Genomic DNA, 13,059 nt, shown 5'->3' with positions numbered 1-13,059 from the left:
TTTTAAACCCTCGAGGCTGAACGTGCATGCTTTACCTTTACATTTGTCAGCTTGTTGGCTCACAGTTATAAGATGATGGTTGAAGAATTTTAATCCAAGCTTTTTAGATAATTTATCAAATATAAACTGTAGACAAAATAATCACTGATCCGAAAGATCACTAGTGCATTTTAAGTCCATGTCAATCAAATGTCTCATGGTCAGGGTCAAGGAGAGTGTGCCATTAATTTGCAAGACATGTAAAATAAATATGTCAATCATACACCATAAAACCACCTTTTAGGCCCACTTTCACAAAATAGGCCTTCCGATAGTCATGTGGAGAAATAAGAGTGTGTTGTCCCAGGTGGGAACTGTGGAAACAGTTATATCGGACACATGCAGGTTAAGCATACACAACACACACATCCATACTCTCCTCATAGCTGAAGCATGCTTCGCTGTGACCCCACCACCCCGCTCTGGCAAAGGGAATTTAACAAGGCAGAAAATGACCTGGTCCAATCAGTGCCAATTAACCCTGCACACCCCTGGCTGACGTGCAACGTGTCCATCAGACTGGGGACTGGGAGGGGACGTCTGTAATTACATACCGGCTTGTGATTTGACTAAAAGCAGTCTTTGTAGCTTTTTGGAAACTTTACACGTTGTGAAGTGTGGGTTCACAAAAAGATGTATATACTTCGACACATATTTTGTCATATGTGTCAAGGGATAAAATGTGATAGTCGAAAGAATTAGGTTGGCAAAATGATTTTTAATCAATTACTCTTTATTCAAATCATATGAATCAACATACACATTCTGCATCATCTCATAACACAACAGTACTTCTCATGTCTTTTTTCATAAAACACATTAAGTATCATTAATAGTTCAAGCTGATTAAATGTTCAACAACCCTGTGCTTAAAAGTTTTCTTGTATCTGCTTACCGATATAAATCCAGACCAGCCCAACAGTGTCAATTTAGCAGTGACTTACACCTACAACATTCTCAGAACACAAATCTTCTTTTTTTAAACAATTCAGTTGTTGATTAACATGTATTTTGGGTCACTGTTGTGTGATAGCACAAAGTGGCTAAAATCACGATGCTTTCTTCACTGTGCTTCATAGCTGGGATAATTGTTGCTGTTTGTGTGCATTTCCACCCAATAGATCTATTAATGCTACCTTTATGCAGTTTGCAGACATTTTTATCTGAAGACTGACGACTGAAACAAGATACAATTTAAGAACTAAAGATCATGGACCTTAATCAAATGTTTTGGATGTTGTTTCCTTTTGGAGTAATTTAATTCCCACCACATAAAAAAAACATTTTACAGCTTTCTATTAACTGTGCATTAAAAGTATATGATGTGGGTATAAAAGTATAAGGATGCTTTAAGCTTAGGCTTCTGTATAACAACCCTATTATTTTTCCCATTTGTCCAGTGATTTTGAAAACAAATACTTCCATTTGTGTTCCCACAGTACAAATTACAAGTTGAACAGTAGCTTATGCCATCCATTGAATAGAAACCCCTTTTCCCATCCCTGGCTCTTGGGAGCAGTGGGACTTGTCACCACGTCACACTACTTGCTGATGGAGATGAATTGACTGAGAGAGAAGTGTAGAGTGGCCGTGATGAAGTAACCTCTTCAGCAGCTACTCAGAGCTTCATGACAGACGTTTGCATTCCGCTCTCATAATAAAGAATTCTAAAGAATCAGTGTACATCCAGACATTATAGAGCAGCCTGAACGTAATGAGTTTATTGTTTAGAAATAAGAATGTCCTGTTGAGTTTAATAATAACAGACTATTAAAGACCATGACTGACCACAAACCCTTCAATTATAAATTTAGCCTGCTGAATAGATTACCATGATAAAGACATTATAGTGCCATATTAAATCAGTAATTATCTTTCCCTAAAATACACTATTTAAATTCTTTATTTGTAGATAATAGGTATAATTACTTTTCCATATATTTTTGTATAATCACTTTATATATTTACTAGGTTACATAAATGGAGTCTCAACATTCATGCAGTGTTTCTGAGATATACTCCAAACCTACAATAACCTGAACCACAGGACAGTCCAAGTCATAAGTGTACGTTAAATCACTTATCACCTAATTGTGCTCTAGATAGAGATACTTACGGCTTGCACAAAATCCTAAAAACTAAACCACAGACACAAAAGTTTACTCTGTCTATAGTGACAGTACAAGAAAGTACTTTAAAAAAATTGTGATTATTAATGGAGATTTGACTGCCAAACTGGGCCATTTGACTTAAACAACAGCATGTAGATGATTTCTGAAATAAAGCAGCAGATTTACTGCTTAGATCCAAACATGTCCATCAGACATACAGCTGAGCTGAACCTCTAAGACCTACATTTTACTTTGCAAAGACGCAATGACAGAACCATCATTAAACCTTCATTCTACTAGTAAATCATTAGTAAAATTACCATGAATATAGACTTCATTATTTCAGACCAGTCATATAACAAACTGAAATGAAACTGGACTTAAGACATGGTAATGGTTCAGTGACAAGTACAAATAAATCCTCCAACTGGTATTTGTCAGGGCCATCCATCACAGCACCCATTAAAAAAGGGCAAAAAGTAATCACAACACCTGTTAGACTAAATTCTGACTCAGCTGGGTTTCCACCATGTACCCACCACTGAACTTTAACCCAAACACAATTACGGGAATTCTGACAGACTGCTTACACACCAGCTTTTTCACAAATAATACTGACCTGTTTAAAAATAAAACTGTCTTAAAAAAAACCTATCCAGGACTGCATAATTTTTTTATGTTTTTAATATCTGGACACCCCTAATTTAATTAATTCCAGTCTGCAAAATGAACCATACATTCTGGTGCCAGAGGAGCACTACAGATGCCTACCAAAGGAAAGGTTTATTGGAAGAAGAATAATGGTGTGGTGCTATGTTGGGTAATTTGGTGATCAGCCTCTTAGTTCAAGTAAAGGAAAAACCCCATGCAACAAAATTCAGTGCCTCCAACTTGGAGTCAAGCCTTTTTCCTGCTTCAGCACAAACTGAGCTCCATAAGGAGAGTTTGAGAATGGAAGAACATTACTGGCGTACTGAGAACCTTGACCTTAATGCAGCGAGAGGGATTGTAATGCCAACTGCAAACTTTTCCCAAAATCGCTGCCAAACCTTAATTATGCACTTAACATGAAATATAGGAAAATCCCTGTAGTCTCAAACCTTAATGAAAAGCCCTACTTATATATGGAGACTAGTATGTGATGTTTGGATGTCCACCTACTCCACCTGGTCAAGGTGTGCACATTCACACAAAAACACTGACTGATTTGAATGTTACACATGTTTTTTAAAGCTCAACAAATTAGATCAAAAACATTTCCCATATTTTAATACTTTTCACCTGACTAATAAACTCTGCCTCACTTATCACGCATTTTCTAACATCTTATTTCTATGAACAAGACACACCAGATTTTCTTCCCTGCATGCAGACACATCTGTGTGTGTGTGTGTGTGTGTGTTTGCAGGTTTTCCCCCTCGATGGAGTGTTTCAGTAAGAAGTCATGCCAAATGGAGGTGAAACCAGGTGGTAGAGGTCATCTTCAGTTTGAAAGAAAAAAGACGTGGCTTGATTCCAATTGGCAACCTCATACAGGATCCCTCATCAAGCTGGTATTAATTTTGGAGGCTCTATAAGGGAAAGTCAAAACTGTGAACGTCACAAGCATGAATGTGCAAACACAAAACATCAGTGAGCGCACTGGCTCTCCGGGATTACCCAAGCTGAGTGGTTTTGGTTTGGTTAGCTGATAGAAGGCTTGACGTGTTTATAAAGGTGCTCTTCCTCCAGATGGGGTCAGCGCTCACAATGTTGCACAGAACGGCACTAATTAAGGCAGACGTGATGCAGATGGTCAGCAACATCTGGGATTGGTCATAGGAACCACACATACCGGTCTAAAGCTGTGATTCATTGCATACTGTGTTTTTTATATTTAGTATTATTTCAGCATTTCAGTCTTTTAGATTTTCTGTCTGTACATTTTATCGATAATGATTCTTGCAATAAGTTGATCTGATAAGTGTTCTGACAGGTTTGATACCTTCCTGGATCCTGAAACTGGAGCATCGCAGTGCATCACACACTAATCCTCACAATCCACAACACTAACACAACACTGCTAAAGAAAATAAATAGCAATGCAACCTGTAAAATCAGTAAATGTGTAAAGTACTTCAAAGTATGTTTGTGCTGACAAAATCCCAGCTTTTAAAATAAAACAAACATTACATGTAGTAATCCACAATGTAACCGCACCACCTATTCAGGGACACGCCATGTGGACATGGAAGCCCAACACTGCTAAGATCTCAGTCTTTCAAGTTCGACTCTCAGCTCTGCTATTAGCCAGTCGAGTACCTACACAGACATGTTTATAAAAAATGAAGAATAATGCACTACTGATCCCTGTGTGAAGCCACCTCATGCAGGTGAAAAGAAGCACCTGGCTTCTACACAAAGGTTGGATGGGGTATGTGTTACTCCAGCCCTCCTCAGTAGGAGCCGGGGACTAGAGCAGTAGAGGAGATACAACTGGTAATTGGAGTACCCAGTACCCAGATAAATACCAAACTCCTTACAGACAGCTGGAAACAAAATTGCACGATACTATTATGATTGATAATAAAAGAAGGTCGAATGTGTTTGCTTTCATGTCTGCATGATTTCTTTTGGAGTGATTAGCAGTTTGAAGGTGCCTTCTTTTAACACCTATTAGTCTTTGTAGGTCAACACCCACGGGCAAAGTTGACTCGGTTTTATTTCAGCTGTGATCTTAAATAGTCAAGCCGCTGAAACACAGAAGATCTCACAGGTCAAGGGTGATGTCTTGATTAACATTTTCTTAAAATAGAGCAACCTGGGATTAGTCCTTTTGCACAGATTAGGCCACCCAGAAATACTATTTGCCCTGAGCTTTCTTTGTATCTATAGTGACAGATCTAACATAATTCCAACCATAATCCATGAAATCAAGTCCAGGCCTAGTTCTCTTATCTTCCCCCCTTTGTAAGGAGGGCGGTTCTGTTTAGTTCATGGTGCTAAAGTAATAGTGCACAAGAGGTTTGGAAAGGAATCCGTGTTACCAGTCTTTGTTTTCAACTTTTACAATGAAAAGCAGACATGTGTTGGATGTGTGCCTAACACCTGCACCTCACAGATAAATATCAGATGACATCAGACATGTTTAAAGCCAATAGAGCACGAATGTGGCTCCAAAAAAAAAAAAAAAATTCTAGGAAGTCAATGATCAGTGAATTAAATCACAGTCAATGACAGCCATAATAGCAACATCTGGGTAAGTAAAATATATGGAAAAAGGCAGATCCTGTGTTAAAGTTTCCAATAGTGGATTAATGTAGGGCTGGGACCCCTTTAGTGAGTAAAAATGACTGGGATTGAAATCCCTGTCCTTTGCGGTGGCACAGCGCCACTTATAACTTAGATTTAAATGGATTTCAGCAGTGTTGGTCTAGCTATTGACCAGTCAACAACACAGACATTGTATTGGCGAGGCGGGGTTCACTTCTAAGGGTTTGTCAGAAAGGGCAATTGTGCTACATCAGGTATGCGGACATCACATTACAGAAGCAGCCAAAAGAAAAAATGGAACTAAAATAATTTATACATAAGCTTAACAGCATACTTTCTGTCATCCTCAAAACATAGTGACCAATCACACGGCATACTGGTTTGAAAAAATGGTTGATCCACATGTACGTCTAAGACAATACAAACATTGATGATAAGCTGTCCTAATCATACTAATTATTACCTGAAATAATACATTTCTCGAACCCTTTTTACAGGTGTATAGAACCATGTCCTGTTTAATGATTTGTTGTCACGACAGCCATAGTAACACCCACTCCATATAGATTATTAAGCTATTAGGAAGAAACCATCTGCCACAACATCTCTAATTTTCCATCTGTTTCAGGCTACTTGATTGGACGTCAGGCTCGAGTGACAGAAAAAACATGAAGATGCCGACATTTGGAAACGATTCTTAGGTGCTTAGGCAGAGAAGGAGTGAATCAGAGAAATATGCCCATGCCACTGCGTTTGCAGCCTGATGGTTGAGTAAGCAAAGCACTGGGCAGTGAATACGTCAAATGGCAAAGGTTTCAGGTTCTCTGAGTCAAAACCTCAAACACCTGCTAAAGCCAGGAATGCATTTCTGCTTATCAATGTATTTGCAGATATTAACTATTAGCATCGTTAGTGGGAGCAGGACTATGACTACAGAACTCCCACTGTGGTCAGGCTTAGACCTAAATCTAGCTAATGTGTTGATGCCAAGTGGTCAGAATTACTCATTCGACTTGTATATGGTGTTCAGTGTGGTTTTGTGCTTGCAGCTGCTTTTCTTAGAGTCGATTTTTATCCTCACATCAAGGAAATAAATTTGCAATTTGTGTACATTTGTGTTGAGCAGGTCTTTCAAGACATAAAGGTCTGGTCCCTTTCATGGAAATACTCTTAAGCGTGCTGTCTTTGGTTATTCTCCATTCTTTTATTATGACTCAAGGCAGAGTTTTATATCAAATTAATTAAGCATAACACAGCGGAAAGCATAACGACGTAAGGAGACCACATAGCATGGCTGTTGTGTATGAGCAAGAGAGAGTGCAAATTTTTACACATTTTCACAGTGATTAAAGTCATACAGTGGACCTTAGGTACAGTATGATGGTGCCATTGGCATGTAGTGAAAGCTGAAATGTAAATGGCTAGGCCATCCCTGTTGTGAATAATATTGACAGCTTTGCTTTGCAACCTATACATAGGGTTTTCCACCATTTATTTATTAATTAAAAATCAATTTCCAGCGTTCTTTTCACATCTCAACTAACTTTTCCACTTTTCTTGTCAAGCGTCAGAGCCAAGAGCAATTTTTTGCAATATTTACCTATTGATAGGTTGAGATTGATTTGTTAATGTTCTGTAGGAGATAGCTACGATGTGCATCTGTGGTCATAAAGATGACAAACAGCAGAAGTTTTCTCTTGTATCAAACAGTCAAACTTCCTCCCTTTAGTGCTTATCGGCACCGTGACGTTTCCAAGTTTAATTTAAGAAAATTTCCCTTTGTTTGTCCAGGAAGGCCGAAAGGGAGTATGAAGAGGTGAAAATGTGGCTCTGCTCAGGTTTCCTCCTGCATTTAACAGATCCAGGAGGAATCAGCTATCGATGATATGCAGATGTGGTGCATTTAAAAGTAAAAAGGTCGACTGTTTTAAAACAACACGGGTGGAGCGCATCAAAACCGAAACAGGGTAATGAAGTACATCAAATTACATTACAACCAGATAGCTGTGCACCGGAATAACAATAAATAAATAGGACAGGGAGAGCCAGTTCTTTGAACTAATGCTTCATCTGAAATAAAAGCAATTTAACCAGCAAATCAAATAAATTTTCTTTAATTTTACACGGTATATTGCTGCAGCCACAAAAATAACTCAATTGTTTATTTGAGCCCAGATGAAAATAGTTCCCTCATTGTAGGAGTCTGTGGTTATTTTCTCTCCAAAGGAAGAAATGATGCTTTTCTGGAAAGCAGGAAGGAAGTTTAGTTAACCCTAATTTCCAGCGTTCTTCATCTTCCACTTTTCAAACTTGCAATATCCAGAAATTCACTCTGAAGTTGGAGGACCTGTAGAGACTCTATTACACCCCAGGTCCTTCAGCTGGGTCATTGGCAACCATTGACTATAATTACCCACAAACCCCACTGCGTGAGGTGTTCAGGGTCAGTCTCATTACCCTGATGAGTGTGGAAAAGGAAAAACGGGCAGAATGACAAGCAGCCCCCTCTCTTCCGTATTCACTCATTTACACTTGGTGGTCTTAGAAGCGAAGAATGGGAGCCTGTGTAGGACTGAACGGTTACAATTAAATGAAATGCCAATGTTTTAAAATGTAGGACCACACATTTTCTGTGAGGCAGTGTGGGATCCAAAGGGTACATTTTTACACAGAATGCCACCTTTTTAATGTCAGTTCTTCAAATGTTTGCCCTACTAGTTTCACCCTTGTCAGTAGTGTAAATGTAAATAGAAATATGTAGATGCAGAAAAGCACAAACGTGAAGCAGAAGACCACATAAGCTTAAAAAGCCAAAGTTTACTTGGTCGCAATACTCATTACTGAGTTCCATACAGAATCTCCAAGCAATTTTAGCCCTGTTCTTTGGAGCTTCAGGAATTTGGTTTTCATGTGCAGTGCAATGTTGTGAGTAATGTAAAGAACACCACCACTGGACTCTAAATCCAGAGTATGAGTTTGACAGTCAAAAGGATCGTTCTGTATAGCTTATTTCTGCTTTGTTCTGCTTTAAAATGTAAAACTTTACCACAATGTGCTGCCACAGCTGTTTTCTGTGCGTAGAATGAACACAAATAATGCTCACTAATTTAGACACGGAATGAGTCACTGTATTAGCGATCTGGCTGTGTGGGATGAGCTGGGACTCCCTGGGGTATTGTGGGTAATGGAGCGTCAATAGCACACAGCGGTGATGAGAGGCTTTCATGACAGAACTGTAACCCTCAGCCCTGTGTGCTGCTAACTTCATTATGTTTCGCAGTGTTCTGTGACACGTCAAGCCCCGGAGAGACTCCACCATGCAGTGCTACAAATAATAAGCTGCACCTCACACTCGAGAGCACAGAGAGATACTTCAGGCAAGTGAGGCACTCCAGATCCTGTTCTGCTTTAAACAAGAATAATAGACCTGCTGCTTCGCCTGAGATACACAATCACATACAGTTCAGGTTTTCTTATCTCTAGTACTGAGTCCAAATGGTTTTGTCATTTTATCAGCAAAAGATGATCAGGTGGATGAGTGAGATTAAGAGACTGGTTTATTTAAGTGTGAGTTAAGTTTTATCAAAAGGATACGGCTTCATGCCTTTTTAAAGATAGCCAACAACAGATCTTTTTCTTCCCAAAGGGTAACAAGTGATAAAAGTCGTAGAATTTTAGAGTGACTTCATAAAATGAGGTTTGGGGCAGTGGATGGAATGCCTATATTTGTCATATATACATACTGTATATACTTGTACAGTACAATTAAATGCTTTTTTTTATCCCAGTTTATCCCAGATAGGATCAGAGCTATTGCACTGTCCGAGTGTTAGGGTCAAGAGAGGAACAATATTGACCAGAATCAATACTGGGTAGATTTTTTAAACCAAGTGTGACACCCATGAGACAGTCAACAAAGATTTTACCTGCCTGGTGGTCCAGCTAATGCTTAACTGGGCATATCCCTTTACACTGGGAAAATCTGGATAATCTATTGTCAAAAATCACTAATTATAAAGATTTAACAGCTCTTTTTGGAACATTATGCAGTACTAAAACAGTCCGTTTCTGTCTCATAATACATATAAAACAACAGAATGTTCTGCTGTGTTATTTGTGCAAAGTTCAGCGGCACCAGATTTTAAAATGGCAAATAATAGGTTACACTCTGGTCCTTAGGATCAATGTGGTCATTTATCTGCTTGGTATGGTGTAAAAGATAAAGATTTGCCCCATGCCACAGAGCCAGCATTCCCCTTTTTTGTGTCTGTCCTTTAATTGAAAGCATTCCTCACAAGACCTGCTTGCTCTGCTCAGTGTCCGGGCTTGACGCCTTCAGTGGGTCGAACCTGAAGTTTAGAGTCATTCGGAATGTGTACACAGATGTCACACAGCCAGGGGTCATCGCTATGACACCACGTGGCACTAAGAGCATTGCTATTAGGAATAGGTAGCATTCCTAGAAGGCGCCTTCTTAAAGAAGAGCCTAAACTCTGAAAATTCCCCTTAATTCACAGTTTTTGGTAATGAGTCAGGGTCTGATGTCATTTGTTGTCTTTGAGACACAGACTGCAGCGGCCAGACTTAAAATTAATTGTGCAGCTCATTCATGCTAGGAAAAAGTAAGACATTATGTCATTGAAGCATGATTACTTTGGTTGTAATCCATTTTGCTGTCTGTCTACTCTGTTTTGGAAAAACATTTAAGTGCGAAATACACTGGAAAGCACCGGAAATAATGTCAGGAGACACGAGAATATCCATTTATTGTATTTCTGTCAGAAGCCAAGCCAGCTTTTTAACTCCAGTTATGAAGTTAACACAGCGTGGTATCAGTTGTTACTGTAAACTCACAGGGTCATCAGTATTCCGCTTTATCCTGGTCAGGGTTGGGAAACACTGGACGCATAGCAGGAGTACACTGGACACGGCAGCAATCCATTGCAGGGCTTCGGCCAAGAAAATGTTACATGCACATGAAGTACCACTGTCCCACTACAGAAGGGTGCTTTTACCCCAATATCCGTGCACAAGCATTTTTTAACATACTCTCTGACAGAGGAGATTGGCCACTTGACAGACACCTATAAGCAACACTAGTCGCCTTTTTCAGTTGATAATGAAAATCGTCTGGCTTCAAAGTCTCTCTACAGCTCTAATATCCAAAAGTCACTGGTGCCTTAGATATAATGTACACGTTTGGGAATAATGGGAGGCACATTAAAGATACAGACGATCTGTAACTGTCTGACGCCTGACTGTAAGGCGCTTTCCTGTTAGGAAGTCGACTAAGTCCAGGCTGGTTCCGGAGGGTTCTGGAGGTCAGTGCAAATTGTGGACTGGGATGAGCTGATAACAGATGAGGGCTTTTGGGATGCGCAACAACGTGGCAGGAAGGACCAGACAGACACCCTGTGGGGTGACTAGGAAAATGTCACCAGGGGCGAGACATTATCTATGGGAATAGTGTTTTGTAGAAACTGTAACTACTGTCCACATTACGATGTCTGATAACATTGTGTCGAAAAATAGATTAAACATTTCAACTTCACTCTTAATTTATTAAAGTTACAGAATAACTTACAGTACTAACTTAATCATGAACATTAAAGATGAGTAACTAAATAATCGTTTAAATCAATGCAACATTACAATAAAAGTCCTCATTTTAAAGATAGGAAGGTATGTACGATACATACACTACATCTCAAGACCTGAACATCCCTTCCACACTCTAAACTAGATTTTGGGACAAGACGGCAGGAATTCTCTTCCATTCTTTTTCAGTGGTAGCTTAATGGTCATGTTTTAATGCAACAAAAAAGTGCTTTAAATGGCATTGTTTGCTGTAGCATTAAAATATTAATTGAATCTAATACGATTTTAGAAGATTTTTGTATTAAAATCCAGTGAAGTGGTGCATGACACTCGAAAAGGTTACAAAATGTGGAGTCAATATTTCCAACATCTGGATGAAATTCTGTTAGAAGGAAGTTAAATGATGCCTTTAACCGTTTATATGGGTTGCCAATGAGTTGATGATTACCACAGATGCTGCTATAGTCACTTAAGAATTATTTAATTAATGCCAGTATAAATATAAGCACTTTTTATGAAGCCCGAATCACCAGATTTAAACATGAACCATTATGGAACCATTATGGAAGTTCTAGAGTGGATTTCCTTTTGAAAGGATGCTTCAACATTCAATAAACCATTCAGGATAATTAAACCTGTTTTGGAAGCAAATGGTGACTTTATTCCAGTTATGACCATGAGCATTTAGAGCTTTAATATGTACTGTATGTTAAATTAAAAATACAAAATAGGGTGGGTGTGTCTATTTTGTGCGCTCCTGCAGCAATAATTCACAACCATCTCATCTGGTAACATACTTAAGTAGAAAAAGCAGATTGCTTATGCAAAACAAAATGGTAAATTATGTTAAAAATGTTAAACATTAAATAGCTTTATTCATTTCTGACCTGCATGGGCGAGCTGCAGTCGTGGTATGTTCTGGTTCCATGCTCCACTGGCTCTGATGGACGGCAGAAGCCACTGAAGCAGCACGACCAGCAGTGGACAGATGCAGCCTGCACTCCACAATCCTACGATCCTCATCTCCAGTTTCCTCTGGTCCCGATGCAGAAAGTTTCCTTTACATTACTTTTATTCAGCTGTAGGGACCACATGGATACAGGAACAGTCAGGAATAAATGTTCATAAAGTGTTCACAAACATCATATTCTCTTTGATAAAATATACCTTTACTGGAGGTCGATAATTGGAAGCATGTGTGCATGTATGAGCGGTTCATGATACAGGAATAGCAAATGCTGGCAACGCATGATCGGATGAATGCGGGTTAATCAAACACTAATCAGTCTGATTAATTCTTCTGGTTTGGCTCGACTTGTACATTTTGAGTTTAATTTACTTTTGGTTAGGCTCATTATGTTGCCCCATCTACCTTCTATGTGTAATTTTACTGTTTGCTTAATTAATGCAAGCTGTCCAAAACCCAAAACAATACGCATCTACTAATGTGATGATGCTTCATCCAGGTTTATACATTAACCAGCCATGACTCTTGGATCACCTGTGTGTATTTAATATTATGAAGTAATCAACAGAGTAATAAAATAGATGTGGTTAAGATCTTTAGGACTTCTAAATGTGCAAAAAATAAACTTCTAAACATGACATACTCATGCCAACAGATTTACTTACCTAGTACTGAGCATGTCCATTTATGGTCAAAGCACCATACGGGACTGAAAGTACGTAAATACGACCTTTTTCTCTTCAACTTGAGGATGCCTCGACGAGACTAAAGAGGGCTACTGACATTTCTGCACAACGACACTTAGCTTTTTGACGTATTTCTAAAAAGAGTCCAAAGTAAACTCAGCCTGGGACCGGCTAACAGCACATCCTCATCAATGTCATTGCCATCCTGATGTCAGGAGCACTCGAGGAGTGCTTTAGCATCTACTATAGTAGTGAGTACTTAAGCGCAAACCCTTAAAGCCAGGGCATGATTATTTAGAAAGGCGATACCTGACCCTTATGCGTGTGAGTGGTGTGCCAGTGTGTGACCTGCTCTGGACAGGGTTCACCCCAAGGGGAAGTTGAGGCATTGTTTAGACAAGCGTTC

General features: G+C 39.1%; 1 protein-coding gene across 1 annotated transcript in view; it reads right to left on the bottom strand.

Moving 5' to 3' along the window:
* si:dkey-49n23.1 (semaphorin-3D) overlaps nucleotides 1–13,059 on the bottom strand; it is a 51,397-nt gene that overhangs the window by 23,672 nt on the left and 14,666 nt on the right. Inside the window, exon 2 of the mRNA XM_062986174.1 lies at nucleotides 11,888–12,079. Within this exon, the coding sequence (XP_062842244.1) occupies nucleotides 11,888–12,023 (136 nt within the window). The 5' untranslated portion in view covers nucleotides 12,024–12,079. The remainder of the gene's footprint in view (nucleotides 1–11,887; nucleotides 12,080–13,059) is intronic.

The sequence above is a fragment of the Trichomycterus rosablanca genome, chromosome 24, assembly GCF_030014385.1.
Source record: "Trichomycterus rosablanca isolate fTriRos1 chromosome 24, fTriRos1.hap1, whole genome shotgun sequence".
Classification (NCBI taxonomy): Eukaryota; Metazoa; Chordata; class Actinopteri; order Siluriformes; family Trichomycteridae; genus Trichomycterus; species Trichomycterus rosablanca.
The sequence above is the reverse complement of the archived record's forward strand: the minus strand, read 5'-3'. Positions and strand labels throughout refer to the sequence as shown.